Source organism: Lepidochelys kempii, chromosome 8, assembly GCF_965140285.1.
Source record: "Lepidochelys kempii isolate rLepKem1 chromosome 8, rLepKem1.hap1, whole genome shotgun sequence".
In the NCBI taxonomy this organism is placed as follows: domain Eukaryota; kingdom Metazoa; phylum Chordata; order Testudines; family Cheloniidae; genus Lepidochelys; species Lepidochelys kempii.
This window is the reverse complement of record NC_136387.1, coordinates 21,198,112-21,218,605: the sequence shown is the minus strand read 5'-3', so window position 1 is coordinate 21,218,605 and position 20,494 is coordinate 21,198,112. Positions and strand designations below refer to the sequence as shown.

The following is a 20,494-nucleotide window of genomic DNA, read 5'->3' as shown; positions in this document are numbered from 1 at the left end:
AGTGCACTAAAAATCGCTGTGTAAACAGCACTTTGAAGCTGTGGCTGGAGCTGGAGCTCAGGCTCCAAAGCCTAGGGAGGTGGGTGTAGACATATCCTTCTGACCATGGTTGGGATGCTTGTGGTGATGGTATAGCTACTAACTGTTGATCTGTCTGGTGGTGGTGTGATTTTGTTTTATTTTGTGTTTGATGTTTATGTGATGTTACAGAACTCTTGAAATCTTTTCAGTGACTAATGCCCATGTATGCTGCTACTAAATCATCTGGGTCACAATTATGAACTGAACATTTTGTTCTGTGTGATGTCTTTTTGGATAAATTATTCATTAAGCTCCATTGCAGGAAAGGACTTGACGCTCATGCTTAACTTTTGACTTCAGTGGGACTAAAGTGTGTGCTTAAGTCCTCTATTAATAGAGATGCTTTACTGCGTTGGGATCTACCAGTGGGACTCTGGAAGCTGCCCTAACTTTCAATATTGTAGGAATGGTGCAGATTGTTCTATTGATGTCACTCTTCTCTAATCCCCTTCTCTGTTCCCCACAGGTGTATATAATCAAAGTCACCTGGTCCAATGGTTCCACAGAAGTCATTTATCGACGGTACAGCAAGTTCTTTGACCTGCAGGTAAGAATCTTGACATCCCTTTATGTTTTTTTCGTTTTGAGGTTCCCATACAAGGACATATTGCTTATTCTGCATTTTTGTATTCCTTTTTTGCATTATACGAAGATTTATAATGTTTTAATTTAGGAGTCTGTGTCTTGGTTTTTTTTTTTGTTTTTTTTAATGTAATATTTACACAACCTTGAAAACCAAGCCTTTGGCTAGACTCTCTTGTAGCTGAACTGTGCAGAGTTGCTTATACACAGTTTTGTCAGTTCATGAAAGTGGCTAAGAAACAGACAGAGGGTTAGGGAGACACTCCTAATTTTATGACAGGTGCCCTGTAGCTTTTGCATGTACGAATATTGTCTTTCTACTGTTTCCCTCATTAGATGTCTGATGTACAGAGATGATAGCTGTTACCTACCAGAAGTCTATCTAATGTTGTTCAGTTTGGGGATATCATTCTTTCAGTGTCTAAACTGCAGTTTGCCCTCTCTGGCCTCTTGTTGCTATTTGGGGAGAGTTAAGGTCACTTGCTGAAATTTATCAGGAATCCAATCCTAAAGGGAGAACATTCTGAAGACTAAGGGTGCTTCTCAGAGCCTTTTCCGGACTCTGCATTGAGACAGCAATTAGTTCCAGCCCTGTTCAGGGTGAACGTTCACACTGGATGAATGGAATGCTCGTGTCTTTGCCTTCTCTACCGCCTTTACGTCCTTCATTGGCCAACTGTGGATGCTAAACACCATTCTTCATAATCTGTGGCTGTCTTCTTGTGACTTGAACTACGAGGTCCCTGTCTGTTTTTTTTGACTGATGCAATGTCTTCTCATAGAAATAGTTACCATATCCTAAATGGAGGTTTTTGGGGATGTGACTGAATTAACAGAGATTATAGATCGGCTCCAATGTGTTTGCATTCGAACTGGAAGGTGTGATTTCCAGCTTGGGTAGACATACCTGCACTAGCTCTGATTTAGTGCTTTACAAATAGCAGTGTAGCTTAGGCAGCATGAGCGACAGGGCAACTAACCCGTCCCATTGCCCATGCTGCCACAGCTACACAGCTATTTGTAACACTGAGTACATACCTAGACTTTCAGACAGGATTGTACTCGGGGCAGGTCGTCCGTCTGTCCTGTCGCCCCTGTTGCCACAGCTACACTGCTATTTTTAGCGTGCTAGCTCAGTCAGCATTGGAAATAGGCTTAGTCTGAACTTGGAGCAAGAAAATGATTCTTTCTTTCACAGTATAATAAACCGTGTGAAAGTGTTGAGAGCCCCCTTTGGAAGTGGAGGAGGGTTGAGATAAGAACAGCCATACTGGGTCAGACAAGTTGTCCGACTGTCCCAGTATCCTGTCTTCTGAAGCAAGGCCGGATTAACCAGTAGGCTAATAAGGCTAGCCTTAGGCCCTCCTATTTTTAGGCCCTACTGGTCGGGCAGGGGGCGTGGCCGGGACCGGATGAGCGGGAGCAAGCTTGCTCATGCAGCCTTGCTGGAGTGCTCCTGCCAGCAGGAAAGGCAAAGCAGCCCCCTCTGGCTTGGAAGGAGCTCAGCCGGCAGCCTGCTGCTACCAGTCCCTCCTGTCTGCATCTCCCCGTGCTGCAGGAACACACTGCAGGGTATCCGGTTAACACTGGTGACCGGACACTAAAAATAAGGTTAACACAGGAGCCAGTGCCAGCCGTGGGTGTAGTATGAGCAGGCATTGTCTCCCTACCCAGGACCCCCCACCCCCGATTTTTCTGGAGCTCTGCTTAGCTGTCAGGGAGGGAAGAAGCTCCCTCTGTCCCCATCCTTGGCTGAGGCTGGCAGGCAGCTCCAGGATGCTGCCTCCTGGGTCCTAGTGCCTGTCAGCTTCTATGCGTGCTGAATCCCATTTCTGGACAACTGATGAGTGCCTGTGTGTGGGGAGGGCAGGGCAAGGGGGTGGCGGTGGGAAGAGGCAGTACCAGAGTGGTAGGGTGGGAAGCTTGCACAGAAGCTGCGCACATTCTATCCTGCTCCAGCCAGAGCTATTGCCCCTCCCATGTATAAGGAACAAATTCCCACACATTTGTAGGAAAAACAAAACATCCCATTCTGGATACCAGTACTCTAACTTTTACAGTATCTTCCATCGAGGGGCTTCAGATTTATGATGCACTGTGTTCAATACTGTATTGAACTGTACTAAAAATCAAAGAAAGCCAATTTTTTTCTTTGGTGTATTTTTCTGTACTGGGATGCACTGGCAACCAAGTTCTTTCCTTATGCTCAGCCTAGTTCCTCAGGCCAACACATTTGTGCTTTTAAGGGGTTGCAAAAGCACTGGAGGAAGCTCAACACACAATGTTATAGGTTTCTCCATCCCCTCTCTCTCAAGGATTTTAAATCCACTTCTCAGCAGGCTGTGATAGAAAGACTGAAAGAATAGGCTAAATGTACGTTCTGTACATTTGCTGGTTCTCTAACAGTTCAATCCATCATAAAAGTACCTCACATTTGATTTATTTTGAGTTTTATTCCAAAACCTTAAAGCTAAATAAACCTAAAGTTCATCCTCATTTTCTGCCCCAGCTCAAACTAACTTCGTTCCCAAGTGGAAAATGTTGGGTGAGCATGGAATGTGAGTGATTTGAGAAGGGAATGAGAACACAGGCCAGTTCCTGCTGATAGTTACACCCGTGTAGCCTTATCAACTTCAGGGGGAACAGATTATTGCACAAGAATAGATTTTTTGTGCTTCTGCTTTTTCACACTTGATATAAGCAGAATCTCATTCACTGTCCTCCCCTAAACTCTGAGCACTTAAGGGAAAAAAATAAGCAAGGTCTGCTTGATTTACCCATGCAAACGAAACAGGAAGCTCTCCCTTCATTCTACACCAGCCTTAAACACCAGACCTGATGTAACAAGGGTGTCACTACAGCAGCCTTGGTTGGACTGTTCTTTTGAAAGAACCTTAATGGTTCTTTTAAGATGCTGATTTTCAATGAAGTCTTTTTTTTCACTGGGGGCAGAGAACTCAACAGGGAATAGCTCTGTTTTTTCAAGTCCTAGTCACTCAAAAGCTGAAAGGCTTTAGATTAAGTTTGTTTAATGTTTGTACAGTGATTTTGAAGAGCTAACATATACAGAAGTGCTAAATATTATGACTGGGCAACCGTCTGAAGATCTGTGTCATTTCTAGCTGTTACCTTTTTCTTACAGAAAGCTTAAAACAAACAAATGCAAACTGTAGGGGGCTGGTGCACACAGAACACATACTTAAAAAAACCCCATGTCAGAGCTGCTGATCACACATTCTAGAATAGATAATACTTAGCCCTGCCATGAGTGCAGGGGACCAGCCTAGATGACCTCTCGAAGTCCCTTCCAGTCCTATTATTCTATTCTAATTGTGGAAGAGCTTGGTGACAGAATGGCCTGATGTGATGAATCATTGGTGATTAACTACACAAACTGGGTATCATCCCACAAATAATGTTTGGGTTCAATTTGAAAACAGTAATTCATTTTTCTCAGCCAGTGCAAAACTGGGAGGCAGCTTTCAGAGCAAGACAGCCTAAAATACAATGCCACTCAATGTAATTTTCCCACTACTACTTCCTCTACTTCAGTGGATTTTACACAATAAAAGCTGGCTGCCTCCAAGACTGCAGTTAGAGTGAGATATGGACTCTACACCACATACCCTAGCTTGGGAAAAACACCTGCAGGGCTTGGCTTTGAACTGTGCCATGTGGAGAGCTGAGGGTAGAAGCACAAGGTTGACAGAGGTGAGCAGGATGGGGAATGTTGCAGTGTTCATCCACATACAGATGAGTATTCCACTATCTAGGAGGAAGGAGGCCTAAGAGAAGGACCACATAGCATCAGTATCTGTTTGAAGAATGGAGTGTCATGAGAGTAGAATAAACTTGTTAATTTTACATAAATAATATGTATGTATTGTGACAGGGTCAGGCCAGATGTCTACAGAAGAGTGACAGAAGGCAGATATACTAGCCCCAGGTTAAGTAGGGCCCATTTCCCTGGGTAAGGTAATAGGGAAGCTTCCAGAACAATCAGGAACTTTCTGGAAACAATTAAGGCAGACAGGCTGATTAGAACACCTGCAGGCCAATCAAGAAGCTGCTAGAATCAATTAAGGCAGGCTAATCAGGGTACCTGGGTTTAAAAAGGAGCTCACTTCAGTTTGTGGCGTGTGTTCAAGGAGCTGGGAGCAAGAGGCACAAGAAGCTGAGAGTGAGAAGGCATACTACGGGAAGACTGAAGTACAAGCATTATCAGACATCAGGAGGAAGGTCCTGTGGTGAGGATAAAGAAGGTCTTGGGAGGAGGCCATGGGGAAGTAGCCCAGGGAGTTGTAGCTGTCACGCAGCTGTTACAGGGGCCACTGTAGACAGCTGCACTCCACAGGGCCCTGGGCTGGCACCCGTAGTAGAGGGCAGGCCTGGGTTCCTCCATCCCCCTCCCACCCCCCCCAACTCCCTACTTGATACTGGAGGAGTTGACCTGGATTGTGGGTTTCACCAGAGGGGAAGGTCTCTGGCCTGTTCCCCAATCCACTAGGTGAATCAGCAGAGATTGCGGGGATTGTTGTTCGTTCTTTTTCCCCATGCTGGACAGTGATGAGGTTAACTGAGTGAATGGCAGATTTGAGCCACGAAAGTGGCCAAACTGAGGGATGCTGTGGACCTCTGAGGCGAGCAAATCCGGCAATAAGCTCAGGACCCACCAAGGCAGAGGAGGAACTTTGTCACAGTATAGAAATGTTTGATGACTTCATAATTTTTTTTTACAATATGTAATTCATACTTGGGACCTTCCCTCCCATTAGCCTTAGGCCCCTCATAACCGTAATCTGGCCCTGTTCCAAAGTGGCCAACGCCAGGTACTTCAGAGGGAATGAACAGAACAGGTAATCATCAAGTGATCCATCCCCTGTCATCCACTCCCAGATTCTGGCAGTCAGAGGCTTGGGAAATCCAGAACATGCAATAGCATCCCTGACCATCTTGGCCAACAGCCACTGATGAACTTATCTAATTATTTTCTGAACCCTGTTTATAGTTTTGGCCTTCACAACATCCCATGGCAATGAGTTCCATAGGTTAACTGTGCATTGTGTAAAGAACTACTTCCTTTGTTTTTAAACCTGCTGCCTATTAATTTCTTTGGGTCAAGAAAGTGAAGGAGTAAATAACACTTTCTTATTTGCTTTCTCCACACCAGTCACGATTTTATAGACCTCTAACATATCCCCTCTTAGTCATTGCTTGTCCAAGCTAAGAAGAACCAGTCTGTTTAATCTCTCCTTGTACAGAAGCTGTTCAATGCCCTTAGTCATTTTTGTTTCCCTTCTCTGTACCTTTTCCAATTATATATCTTTTTGAGATGGGGTGACTAGAATTGCATACAGTATTCAAGGTGTGGGCATACCATGGATTTATATAGTGGCATTATGATATTTTCTGATTTATTTTCTATTTTTGTAAAGGTTCCTAACATTCTGTTAGCTTTTTTGATTGCCGTTGCACATTGAGTGGATGTTTTCAGAGAACTATCCACAGAGACTCCCAAGATCTTTCTTGACAGCTAATTTAGACCCCATCATTTTGTATGTATAGCTGGGATTATGTTTTACAATATTAATTACTTTGCATTTATCAACATTGAATTTCATCTGCCATTGAGTTGCCAAGTCACCCAGGTAGTGAGATACCTTCACCTCTGCTTTGGACTTAACTGTCTTGAGTAATTTTGTATGATCTTCAAATTTTGCCACCTCAATGTTTTACCTTTTTTCCAGATCCTTTATGAATATGTTGAATAGCGCTGGTCCCAGTACAGATCCTTGGAGGACATCACTATTTACCTCTCTCCATTCTGAAAACTGACCATTTATTCCCAACCTTTATTTCCTGTCTTTTAAATCAGTTATTGATCCACGTGAGGACCGTACCTCTTATCCCATGACTGCTTACTTTGCTTAAGAGCCTTTAGTGAGGGACCTTGTCAAAGGCTTTCTGGACATCTAAGTGTACTATATCTACTTGATCACCCTTGTTCACATGTTTGTTGACCCTCAAAGAATTCTAATAGATTGGTGAGGCATGATCTCCCTTTACAAAGACCATGTTGACTCTTCCCCAGCAAAACATATTCATCTAGATGTTTGACAATTCTGTTCTTTAGTTTCAAACAATTTGCCTGGTACTGAAGTTAGGCTTACGGCCTGTAATTGCTGGGATCGTCACTGGAGCCTTTTTAAAAAATGGGCATCACATTAGCTATCCTCCAATCATTTGGTGCAGAAGCTGATTTAAATGGGTTGCATACCACAGTTAGTAGTTCTAAAAGAACTCGAATATGAAATTGCAGAACTCTTGGGTGAATCCATCTGGTCCTGGTGGTTTATTACTGTTTAATTTATCAATTTTGTTCCAAAACCTCCTCTACTGACACCTCAGTCTGTTTTATGTATAACTTTGTTTTAGGACCTATCCTCCACATCCAATCTCTTCCTATGCATCTAAGATTTCAACAGGTGGGTCACTCTGTTAATCTGTAATGCTCCTTGGGTGCTTTTGTTGAAACACCTTCTCAATCAGTCATTCTGGGGATGCTATAGCCTCAAGATGGGTAGATGTCACAGGACATGTTCCTTTAAATAGTCTATCCTGTGTGGATGGGGACAAGGATTGGGTTCCCTAAAGCTTCCTGAAAAAGTGTTCAGATTCCATCCTTAGGATAGTGTGACACTTCATTCATATTCCTAGATTCCTGAGCCTCCTTCCACCCCAAGTGCTACTGCTGTGATATCCCTAGGATATTCCTGTGCCACACTTATCATACAGCTAGGTTATTGCTGGAATGCTTCCAAGAAAATCTCCTCTCAGCTCGGGCACTAGAGCCAAGGATAGTCCTTAATCTACCTCTCCATCTCACACTCCCACCTTTTCTGGTGCCCCCACGGTAAAGCCAATTGTAAATTATTCTTACTCCTGAAGGGCAAGAGCAGCTGAGGAGATCAATATGCTGAGGCTGGGCTTTGTCCCATAATTCCTCCCCCTCTGTGCCCAAGTCTGTAAAATGGATTCTGATGCTTGGAATTTATTATTTTGAGGGAGGGTGGGAACCAGGGTGTGTGCATGGATTACATTGTTGCTCCTCTTTGCCTCGTTTTGCTCTGAAGGAGATCAGGTCTGAACTTCTGCTCAAAGAGTTATGGGAAGAGGCTTCACTTTTGTGTTCCTTAGAGCTGGGTTATACATAGACTATGGTTTGAGAACTGTCTGTGCCCAGCACGCTGCTGCAGCATCTCTGGTGCTACCAAATTCTTCAGAACTGGCTCTTGATAGTCTGGCCTATTGTGTACAGTAGCCATACAAGCTGTCTGGGAGGCAGTGTGCTCTAGTGCATTCAACACACAGAGTTGGGAGCCAGGAAATCCCGAGTTCTGAAACCAGTTTTGCCACTTAACCTCTCTTTCAGCTGCCTCTTATGTATAATGTGTCTAATGAAGGTCCCCACCCGATAGACTGTGAAGGCAGTAGTGCAAGGGAAACTAGAATTAATTAGCTCACTTGGCCAGCACTGTTGAAGCATAAAGTCCATGCAAGTGGTGAGTTAACAACCAAACACCACATGGTGGTGGTGTTTTTTGCAATGTGAATGAGTCTACCTCTGATCCCTTGAGTAATTTCTCCTCCAGCATTGATTGCTGTGGGGAAGTGGTATAGGTGGCCTCTCCTCATGGTGGATTAACACTGCCATTGCGCTCCACGCCTGGAGGGTGTTTGGTTGCTGCAGACTTTGCAATTATATCACACTGTGTGTGGGGTGGGAAGCCAGGAGAAAAAGAAGTGGAGGGGGTGGGAAATGGCAGCTAGAGTAGAATGGGTTACAGGAAACCTACCAAAGCCCTTAATTCTGGGCAAGCAAGAAAGTGTTTTTTGGGTTTTGTTTTGTTTTTCCCCAAGTGGAGATGAGCCAAGAGGTCTGGCTGAGCTTTGAGTCAAAACACAAACTGAGCTGCTGGAGCCGGCTCTGTGCAGATGAGACTTGGTGGGATAACTCACATGACTGGAGTACTGTCATGGATGGTTATAAACTGTTCAGGAAGGACAGGCAGGGCAGAAAAGGTGGGGGAATAGCACTGTATGTAAGGGAGCAGTATGACTGCTTAGAGCTCCGGTATGAAACTGCAGAAAAACCTGAGTGTCTCTGGATTAAGTTTAGAAGCGTGAGCAACAAGGGTGATGTAGTGGTGGGAGTCTGCTATAGACCACCGGACCAGGGGGATGAGGTGGATGAGGCTTTCTTCCGGCACCTCGCAGAAGCTACTAGATCACACGCCCTGGTTCTCATTGGCGACTTTAATCTTCCTGATATTTGCTGGGAGAGCACTACAGCGGTGCATAGACAGTCCAGGAAGTTTTTGGAAAATGTAGGGGACAATTTCCTGGTGCAAGTGCTAGAGGAGCCGACTACGGGGGGAGCTTTTCTTGACCTGCTGCTCACAAACCGGGAAGAATTAGTGGGGGAAGCAAAAGTGGATGGGAATCTGGGAGGCAGTGACCATGAGTTGGTTGAGTTCAGGATCCTGACACAGGGAAGAAAGGTAAGCAGCAGAATACGGACCCTGGACTTCAGGAAAGCAGACTTCGACTTCCTCAGGGAACTGATGGGTAGGATCCCGTGGGGGAATAACATGAAGGGGAAAGGAGTCCAGGAGAGCTGGCTGTATTTCAAGGAATCCCTATTGAGGTTACAGGGACAAACCATCCCGATGTGTCGAAAAAATAGTAAATATGGCAGGTGACCAGCTTGGCTTAACGGTGAAATCCTTGCGGATCTTAAACATAAAAAAGAAGCTTACAAGAAGTGGAAGATTGGACAAATGACCAGGGATGAGTATAAAAATGTTGCTCGGGCATGTAGGAATGAAATCAGGAGGGCCAAATCACACCTGGAGCTGCAGCTAGCGAGAGATGTTAAGAGTAACAAGAAGGGTTTCTTCAGGTATGTTGGCAACAAGAAGAAAGCCAAGGAAAGTGTGGGCCCCTTACTGAATGAGGGAGGCAACCTAGTGACAGAGGATGTGGAAAAAGCTAATGTACTCAATGCTTTTTTTGCCTCTGTCTTCACGAACAAGGTCAGCTCCCAGACTGCTGCGCTGGGCATCACAGTATGGGGAGTAGGTGGCCAGCCCTCTGTGGAGAAAGAGGTGGTTAGGGACTATTTAGAAAAGCTGGATATGCACAAGTCCATGGGTCCGGACGCGTTGCATCCGAGAGTGCTAAAGGAATTGGCGGCTGTGATTGCAGAGCCTTCGGCCATTATCTTTGAAAACTCATGGCGACCGGGGGAAGTCCCGGATGACTGGAAAAAGGCTAATTTAGTGCTAATCGTTAACAACGGGAAGAAGGAGAATGACTGGCCTGTAGTTCCCAGGAGTCTCACCTCAGTCCCCGGAAAAATCATGGAGCAGGTCCTCAAGGAATCAATCCTGAAGCACTTACTTGAGAGGAAAGTGATCAGGAACAGTCAGCATGGATTCACCAAGGGAAGGTCATGCCTGACTAATCGCCTTCTATGATGAGATTACTGGTTCTGTGGATGAAGGGAAAGCAGTGGATGTATTGTTTCTTGACTTCAGCAAAGCTTTTGACATGGTCTCCCACAGTATTCTTGTCAGCAAGTTAAAGAAGTATGGGCTGGATGAATGCACTATAAGGTGGGTAGAAAGTTGGCTAGATTGTCGGGCTCAACGGGTAGTGATCAATGGCTCCATGTCTAGTTGGCAGCCGGTATCAAGTGGAGTGCTCCAAGGGTCAGTCCTGGGGCCGGTTTTGTTCAATATCTTCATAAATGATCTGGAGGATGGTGTGGATTGCACTCTCAGCAGATTTGCGGATGATACTAAACTGGGAGGAGTGGTAGATACGCTGGAGGGCAGGGATAGGATACAGAGGGACCTAGACAAATCGGAGGATTGGGCCAAAAGAAATCTGATGAGGTTCAACAAGGATAAGTGCAGGGTCCTGCACTTAGGACGGAAGAACCCAATGCACCGCTACAGACTAGGGACCGAATGGCTAGGCAGCAGTTATGCGGAAAAGGACCTAGGGATGACAGTGGACGAGAAGCTGGATATGAGTCAACAGTGTGCCCTTGTTGCCAAGAAGCCCAATGACATTTTGGGATGTATAAGAAGGGGCATAGCCAGCAGATCGAGGGACGTGATCATTCCCCTCTATTCGACATTGCTGAGGCCTCATCTGGAGTACTGTGTCCAGTTTTGGGCCCCCCACTACAAGAAGGATGTGGATAAATTGGAGAGAGTCCAGCGAAGGGCAACAAAAACTATTAGGGGTCTGGAACACATGACTTATGAGGAGAGGCTGAGGGAACTGGGATTGTTTAGTCTGCAGAAGAGAAGAATGAGGGGGGATTTGATAGCTGCTTTCAACCACCTGAGAGGTGGTTCCAAAGAGGATGGTTCTAGACTATTTTCAGTGGTAGAAGAGGACAGGACAAGGAATAACGGTCTCAAGTTGCAGTGAGGGAGGTTTAGGTTGGATATTAGGAAAACTTCTTCACTAGAAGGGTGGTGAAACACTGGAATGCGTTACCTAGGGAGGTGGTAGAATCTCCTTCCTTAGAAGTTTTTAAGGTCAGGCTTGACAAAGCCCTGACTGGGATGATTTAATTGGGGATTGGTCCTGCTTTGAGCAGGGGGTTGGACTAGATGACCTCCTGAGGTCCCTTCCAACCCTGATATTCTATGATTCTAAGAAGAGAAGACCTCTAAAGTGATCTGTGCAGCTGTAATGACTGCCATAAGGCTCACTGGCTTAGCCCCTCCTCGGCTTGTGCATGGAAGCAGAGCAGAGCTAAGTAGTCCCAGCCCCTGCTGACTTGCTCGAGTGCAGTCTAGGGAAGTTCAGCTGTTCTCATGGATCAGTGCCCTAGAATTAAGGACCTCCACCTAAATCACTAGGGATTATCAACATTAGCCAAATCAAAGCCAAATGCATTCATAAACTCGTTATAGTGCATGTGCCTAGTGGGGCCCAGTCTGGAGGGAAATCCAAATGGCTAAGCAAGCTCAGAATGGCTAGCTTGCTTCAACTCTGCGTGAAAGCTCTTCCACTTTTCATGAGGAGGTGCCAAGGTCATTTGCGCATTTAAGGGTAGCATGTTTACCTTTTGTGAGACAGCTGCTGCTGCTGCTCGGATCAAAGGCTTTGTGTTCTTGAGTCGGACTAAGGTACCTTATTCAGAGCCATTATCCTGCAGATGGACAGCAACTGGCTATATCCATCTGAAAGGGAGTGAGAATTGGGATCTCCAGGCATTGAGGGCAACAGAGATGGCACAAAGATTAAAATCCATGAGAAGGCGAGTGGGAGGAAATGGAAGTAACAATCATTTTAACAAAGAGGAGTCCTTGTGGCCCTTTGGAGACCAAAAAATTTATTTGGGCATAAGCTTTCGTGGGCTATAACCCACTTCATCAGATGCATGGAGTGAAAAATACAGTAAGCTGGTATAAATATACAGCACATGCAAAGATGGGAGTTGCCTTTCCAAGTGGGAGGTCAGTGCTAACAAGGCCAATTCAATTAGGGTGGATGTGGCCCATTCCCAACAGTTGACAAGAAGGGGTGAGTATCAACAGAGGGAAAATTACTTTTTGTAGTGACCCAGCCACTCCCAGGGAGCAGGACCCAGTTGGCACAACAATGGACTGCTGCAGGGGGACCTTATAGGTCTTGTGCTCAGCTCCCTACTCCCCAGTACCCCCATTTCATGGCATTCCCAGCAGAATTAAACAGGTCCTGCAAATGCACAGCCGCTGGTGTAGGCAGGGGTTAAACTGTGGGATGCTGTTTGCGTAACCAAAGAGATATGAAAGTAAATAAACAGGGAACAGCTGTTAGCTCCTGCGCACTGTTTCCTGCCTCAATCACTTCCTTCATTTCACCCTCTCGTCTTTCACTGATGCTCGAAGACCCGGCTCCCTGCCAAACCCAAGCAGATGTGGCCATCTCCTCAACGCAGGAGTGGGCATGGGGAGAAGCACAGTGTCTTTAGAGTTCTCACTGGGCAATCTGTCACTGCCACCCACCTTCTTTCCCTTTTCTTATTTGTAAATTGGATGTGAAGTAATGGTGGTGAAGGGTCATGAGTCTTCCCCTGCATTGGGATCGCAACTAGAACTGTGTGACCTCTTCCGGCTCAGCCCCCCCAATCCGGGGTGAAGAACAGTGCAGTTACAAAAGTATGGGGTGGGGATAAAAGCTGGCCTTTTGGGAAGGGGGTGGGGAAACTAAAACTGCCTTCCCCACTCACAAATAACTCCTTTTTACTTCTGCTGAATGAAGTGTGGTTTTCATTCCTTCCCTACTACCATACACCCTTCCTGGTGTTCTTATGTTAAATCCATGGTGTTGTGGAAATTGGCTTTAAAGGAGCGGATTGGAAGACACTCTGCTAACACTGTGAAAGACACTGGTTTACATTTTCTAAGTGGGCCTAAAGTTTCCTGATCCATCCCATAGTAAGAGCTGTGTACGTTGTTTTGTAACTTTTTTTCCAAATGTTTGGGCAGAAATTTTGTTTGCTGGTTGTCTAGGACAGTTTGAATTTTTTTGATAAAATTTAAGCAAAATAGTTCAGCCATTTCTGAGAATGAGGCCAGGGAAAAATGTTTTTGTCCATACTAAAAAAACTGGCAACCTTTTCTTCCGTCTCTTCCCCCCCGCCCCAATTCTTTGAGCAGCGATTTTAAATTTGGGCAGTGGCCTTGCAGTCAGGGGTGTTCCTTTTGCCATCCCCATGAAAATCAACCCAGATGTTGGCCAAGTGATAAAGTCTTTGGAAAAAACCACAGTTTAGGAAATGTTTCAGAGTAACAGCCGTGTTAGTCTGTTAGTCTTCGCAAAAAGAAAAGGAGTACTTGTGGCACCTTAGAGACTAACCAATTTATTTGAGCATGAGCTTTCGTGAGCTACAGCATGTTGCATCGGATGCAACATGCTGTAGCTCACGAAAGCTCATGCTCAAATAAATTGGTTAGTCTCTAAGGTGCCACAAGTACTCCTTTTCAGTTTAGGAAATGTGGACAATTGGAAAGAGTCCAGAGGAGAGCAACAAAAATGATAAAAGGTTGAATAAAAACCTGACCTATGAGGAAAGATTTAAAAAACTGGGCATATTTAGTCTTGAGAGAAAAAGTGGGGACCTGATAAGTCTTCAGATATGTTAAGGATTGTTGTAAAGAGGATGGTGATCAATTGTTGTCCTACCTTCAGTGAAGATGGAGAAGACATAATGGGCTTTGTCTGCTACAAGATATTAGGAAACCCTTTCTAACTCTAAGGGTAGTTAAGCACTGGAATAGGCTTTCAAGGGAGGTTGTGGAATGGTCTAGGTTTACTTGGTCTTGCCTTAGCGCAGGGGACTGGACTTGATGACTTCTCAAGATCCCTTTCAGCCCTCCATTTCTTTGATTCCTCAGAGATTGCATCCATGCTGGGCTTGCTCTAGCCCAGGGCCAAACAAGACTTTTTTTTTTTCCTGCAGTGGCAACTCTGGGCTACTGCAAGTCCAGGAACCTGAACTGAGAGCCAAGCAGCTGTCTTTCCTGTTCTTTCAATGATGACCCTTCTGATGCCCAGGCAACGTGGAGGAAGCTGTATGATTTGAATACAGAGCAGACAAGGACCGGATTGGGGCTTGGGGAGGGGGGGAAGAGGGAGGGTGTGAAGAAGGGAGGAGAGACAGCGGTGACAAGGGGAAGGAGTGTGGAAGGAGAACTGGTACTACTGGCTGAGCAAAGGGTGAGGGACTGAGATTGGACCAAGAGCCTGGGGAGGGAAATTTGTTCCTCAAAGCTGATGGGGAATATGGGTGGGGTGTAGCAATTGGAGGCCAGTGTTGCGGGAGAGACAGATCAGATAAGGAGGTTGGGGGGAATGAGAAATGTGAGGAGTGGAGAGTGGGACAAGGAGTCAGAGATAGGAAAGAGACAGGACTGGGATGAGGACAGGTTGGAGCAGATGGGTCTGAGCACATCCCCTCTGGAGCATGGCATGGAACCCAAGGTTCCTGAGTCTCACCATTCCTCTGCTGTCTGCAGGTATCTGTGAAACCCACTTGTAAATATGTGTCTCAGAGCCCGCTTGTGCTGATCTACACAGAGCATAGCAATATGCTACTGCTATCAGTTATTCCATTTGTGCAAGTCCCGAGGTCTTTGTGACGAATGTAAAAGTTCAGAATAAGCTGATGTGTGAATGAGGCCTTTAGTGAACATTTTAGTCTGTTCTCTGCTCCCATCCCAACACCACCCACTTCCTCGTTCCTATAAACAAATTTCCACTGCGGTTGCTTTAGCAGCATGAATTGTTGAGAAACACTCAATTTTATTTTCCCACCCATGAGTACAACATATCCTGTTCTCTTTTCCTCCCTTTCAGTAGCATGCACGGTAGCAAGGCAGATGATGCTTTGGAGGAGGATGATTGTGATATATCCTTGGGTTACTGACAACTTTAAGGATTGGTGGTTATGTTTGGGTCTCTCCCTCTCTTGAAAAACACAACAGGATGACATGAAAGCTTCCTAAAGAATCTGGGGAGGCAGAGGTCTCTTGAACTTCTAGTGATCTTATGTGAATTCCTCATGTAGACTGGTTTTCAAAGCCTCCTTTCAGGAGAGCGCTGAAGTGTTGTGGTGAGTAGGGACGCTTTCCTGAATCGGGGCCCAGATGCCCAGGAGTAATTAGGTGGGTATCCGCTCTGAAACTAGAAGGTTCCTGTCACAGGGTAGCGGGATGCTTTCAGGAGAAATGGTGCCTCAGTCCCTGTGTGCCAGCCCGCACGCTGTCTGCTAGGTCCCAGGACAAGTCCTTGCTGGTTATATGGGTAGAACACTCAGTGTAGGGGGTTTTGTTGTTGTTTTTTTTTTTTTTTCCCAGCTTTTCTTATCTGCTGCTTCTTTAGACACTTAGACCAGTGATCCACATCTATCATGTATCTATCTAATTAAAACTTAGAATTCCCCCCAGTCTCAAATCTGCCTGTTTTGGCCAGAGGAATGGTTTTGTTAGAATAGGATTGAGGTTCCTATTGTAGCACTTGATGCACCAGATGTGAGCTATGGGGGGCAGAGGGACTCTGTTCCCAGGAAATACAGGCAACAACACAGATGCTTGTAATGGTGCCCGTGGTATTTGGGACACTAATCAAGGTTGGCAGACATGGTGGAAACTTTAACGGGCATGAAGAATGATAACCAGATACCTAAATGGTTGTCTTTTGTATACCAAGGCAGAAGGGTTTATATCTAAATGTGCCCAGGAGGTGTTCCTCCAGCACTGCGTTCTGGAGGAGCTCCAGCCCCCGCCCCTCCCTTTTTTTTTTCTTTCCAGTTATTACAACATTTTCATTAAATGTTGAATTACGGAGGACCCAAGGAAAACTTAAAAGATCCTTTTTAAAGAACCCTATTGAAACTGCTGCCTCATAAATCCTGTAGGAGGCAAGTTCACTGGTTTGAAATAGATATTGGTTTGCGTCTTGTTTCCAAGAAAACCAAGCAACTTTCCCCCTTTTATTATGGATTCATGAGCACAGCCAGGGGTCACAGAGCTTTCATTGTTTTAGTGTAGTTTTATTCCGTATAGGGCCTCCCTTCCACCATGAATGGGTGGGATAGCAGGTCAATGTCCTGGCATCCTAGCAGTAAAGTAGCAGAATTTTTTTCCAGCATGCAGTTAAACCCCAGGGGCAGGTTATCCCATAACTTCCTGCTGCAGGGCTCTTGATACTTCAGAGGAAGCAACTCTTATTTGTCACTGCCAGAGACAGAATACAGCACAAGATAGACCTTGGGTCTGATCCAATACATTGGCTCGTATGTATTAAGATCCAGTTCAGAGGGCAAGGGAAGGAAAAGAGTTGTAGTCCAGATTGCGTGCTTGTTGTACAATTAAGTTGGGGGGGGGGGGCAAGGGTGGATAAAATTAGAGGATTTAGGCAAATTTTAAAAAAAATCTTTTTGGCTCTAATACTCACTCCCCTTTGTCTGCTTCAAGTGTTTTTCCTGGTTTGCCATGTGTCCGTACACTTCAATCTTTTTTTAAGCTCCTAACTGGAAACTTGCAAAGCTGACCCACCTGGAGCTATTTCAGCTTGGAGCAAGTATGAATCTGTTGGCTGGCAGGCTGCAATATTTTAAAAAAGAGGTGGTTGAAGTGATGGCTACGCTTATGAAAGAGTCGGCCAATGGCAGTGGGCCTGCACAAGTCCTCTGTATGGAAAGGCCAGATCAGCCCTCCCAAGAGGACTCTTCAGCTGCATGTAAACACATCAAGGAAAAAAAAATATTACATCTCTGAATGTTCATCTGCAGCATTTCAATGAAAGGCTACATTAAAAGTGGCCCAGAGACGCTCACTGGCACGGGAGGAGAGTTCTCCTTGTCATCCCCTCACATTTGTTGGATTCTTGAAACAGTAAAATGAGACTCCTATTCGGGTGCCAGAAGTTCAAGGCACTAACTGGAGGGAATGATACAGTGGGCAGTGCCCTTCCCCTCCCCATTCCCCTGTGGCTGTGCTACTTCTCCCTCTCCATTCAATAATACTCCCGGCACCATTTGTTTGGGAATCTCCTAGTACTTTACAAAGGTGGAGTAAATATTATCCCCATTTTCCAGCTGTAGAAACTGAGGAGCATGGGTGTGAAGGGTTGTGTCCAAAGTCGAACAAGTCTCAATCAATCAGAAGAAGAACCCAATTCTTCTCACTCGTGATTTCCTGCTCTAACCACTAGAGCATGCCACCGCCACAACTGTTAGAACAGGTGGGGCATGGTGGTGGCAGTTTATGCTGGGCTTTGGCTGAGCATTCTTAGATGCTTTGCGTCAGTAGGTCTATCTTGGGGGTGGGACGGAGGGAAATACATGTCTTCTTCTCACATCTTGAAACTGCTAATAGACTCTTTCAGTAGCATAGTTTGGAAGGAGGAAAATTAATTTTATTTCACCAGTTCATTTTCCCACCCACCCCTCCCCCGGGTTTATTGACAGTCTGCAATTTAGTTGAATTCGAGTCAGAGTATTGCCATGTGTGCAGTGTATGGCCTAACCCCCCCCCCCCCCCCCAAGAATAAATCAGCAGGATATATATCCTGTGAGGTGGCACAGAAGCCAACCAATGATACGGCCTGAAGCAAGAGAATCCCAACTACATCATACAGTAAAATCCTGTTACCAAAATACAAGTGAGTCAGCCCCCTTCCTCTTCCTCCTTCTGTGTCTGTGGGTCTCTTGCAAATTCGCAGGCTCAAGCCTTTATATCCAGCAGCATGAAATGGTGAACTTCCCAAATTTAAATAGAACATGATGCATTAAATAAGGTCCATATCTGTCTCCATAAAAGAAACCATTCCTATATATTTTTTTTAACTGCAGATCAAAGATCCTTATCAGTTTTTTTTTCTTCTTTCTACTCTATCCCTCCACAAAATGCTCCTAGTCCACTGTATTTCAGTCTAGTTAAAAGCTGGCTGTCTATTTTTTCTCTCCAAATGTCTCCATTTATAGCTTTCCAGCACTGGCAGTTCAGAGAGAGCGCGTTCTATCAATGTGTTAGCGCCAAGGCAGGTCAGCTGAGTTATAATTGGCTCTGTCTGGCATTCTGACTAGCTGCTGCATTCTCTACCTGCAGCCAAGTGGTGCTCTGAGTGGTGTGAGAATAATGCCTACCTCTGGGAAATATCAGAGAGATTCCTTCTGGAAATAAAGAAGCCCCCGTGAGCAGTATGTGTAGGGGGCAAATAGAGCAACGCTAGAGGGAAATGGCTTTGGGGAAAGCAATGTTTGATCCATGCAGTTGAATGATCACAAGCAGCCATTCACACAACCTTCAATTTCTGCCTCTCTCAATTGATCACCAGCTCCTCCTTAGACACACCTGGGAGCTGTACATGTGTGTGCAATCTAATATCTGAGTGAGTGGCTCTGGCATCCTTTGTGGGCTCTGTCTTGCCTCAGTGTGGCCAATGCTATGCTCCCTCTCCCTTTAATATATGTTATTGGGAGTTGGTACTTTAACTATAATGTGGAGCAAGGCTGGTTTCTGGGACCACATTCCATTCATTCAACAGTCTGAGTCTCCTTTCAACCTCCTCTGTGAAAATCTGGTAGATCAATAGCAGGAGCTGGTTGGTGGGGGTGTCGCTATGTTTTGTTTTCTAGCCCTGTGGGTAACATGGTACAAGTTTCAGAGTAGCAGCCGTGTTAGTCTGTATTCGCAAAAAGAAAAGGAGGACTTGTGGCACCTTAGAGACTAACCAGTTTATTTGAGCATAAGCTTTCGTGAGTTACAGCTCACTTCATCGCAGTGAGCTGTAGCTCACAAAAGCTTATGCTCAAATAAATTAGTTAGTCTCTACGGTGCTACAAGTCCTCCTTTTCACAGTATAAGTTAAACGTCATTCAGTGGATGTGAAGCTGAGAGGAGCTTGTGTTGGTGAAACGTACATAGGGAGGAGGCTGGAAGATGGGGTAGCTCACAACAATAATTTTGGCTCTCCTCTGAGACGGAGCTAAGCTCTTTTGCTGGGGAGTGGTGTATTTTTTTCATGTGTCTCATAGCAGCAATTTAGAGGATGAGCTAATGTCCTTCCAGCCCACAGCCACTTTAGTAAAGAAGCTCTAGACGTTCAGCCATGCCATTAGTAGGTGAGTCCGAACAGGATAAGCTGGAGTGCACAAACTTGTTTAGTGACCCCTCTCACCTGCTTCATGCTTACGTGGCTCAGATCTTGAGGTTCTGAGCCAATGCCCTGGTCCACTTGACTGACAGGAGCTAGTCACTAGCTGCTGGCAGGGATTTTTATGGGACTTGTGCGGATCTTGGCTGACCAATCAGTCTGGTACCAGTTTATGCTGTGGCACAAGCCCTTGCTCCAAAAGGTCTTTAGCTTGGTCAAGAAACATGGCCCGGTACAGCAGGCTTACTACCTGGTTTGTATTCAATCAGCTGCAAAAGAGTTAGTGCTCAGTTTTAACAAAATAAATAGGCCCCTATTGAATCATTAGCATAATATTTATATAGCACCATGTCTTAGATACGTCTAAGGCTACTATTACCATAATGTCCGAGCACTTCACAATCTTTAATGCACAACACCCCTGTGAATAGCGGAGTGCTATTATCCCTGTTTTACAGATGGGGAACTGAGGCTAAGTGACTTGCTTAAGGTCACACAGGAAGGCTCCTAGAGCAAGGAACTGAACTGGTCTCCCAAGTCCTATAGCTAGTGACTTAACCACTGAACCTGAACCATCCTTCCTGCCATTTGCATGGCACCATACTGGCAGGAATAGAGAAGGTCTGATACCCAGATAATATGTTTGTATGTGGGAGTATTACAAATAGTATGTGGGAGTATTACAAATTCCTTAGAATGTCCTGTCCCAAGGAGCCATCTATAGTTAGACCACGTGACAAAACAAATTGATGAGATGTATAGTTAATAATTCTAGTCTCATATGTAGCAGGAATGCCCAGCCATTCAGAACTACTGTCTTAAAGTTAAGGAATTTTGTAACAAAATGTAAGTTATGGGGACTACAGGAAAAATGCAGGTGAACATAACTGCTATATGTTGATTGGAAGAAAGAGGGGGAAAAAAAAACCTCTCATGATTTGGTAGCATCAGTTCTTTTGGAAGCAGTAGTAATGGTAGGAGGAGAAAACTGTCGCACCAGATTATAAACTCTGCATTTGCCAGCTGTCATTTCAAAGAGTATTGAACAACGAACAGTAACTCCTCACTTAACGTCATTCCAGTTAACATTATTACGTCACTC

General features: G+C 45.2%; 1 protein-coding gene across 2 annotated transcripts in view; it reads left to right on the top strand.

Moving 5' to 3' along the window:
* The window catches only part of SH3PXD2B (SH3 and PX domains 2B), a 119,647-nt gene that overhangs the window by 19,944 nt on the left and 79,209 nt on the right, over positions 1-20,494 (top strand). For both annotated transcript variants that reach the window (XM_073355810.2, XM_073355809.2), the window contains exon 2: positions 548-628. In XM_073355810.2, coding sequence (XP_073211911.1) covers positions 548-628 — 81 coding nt within the window. The remainder of the gene's footprint in view (positions 1-547; positions 629-20,494) is intronic.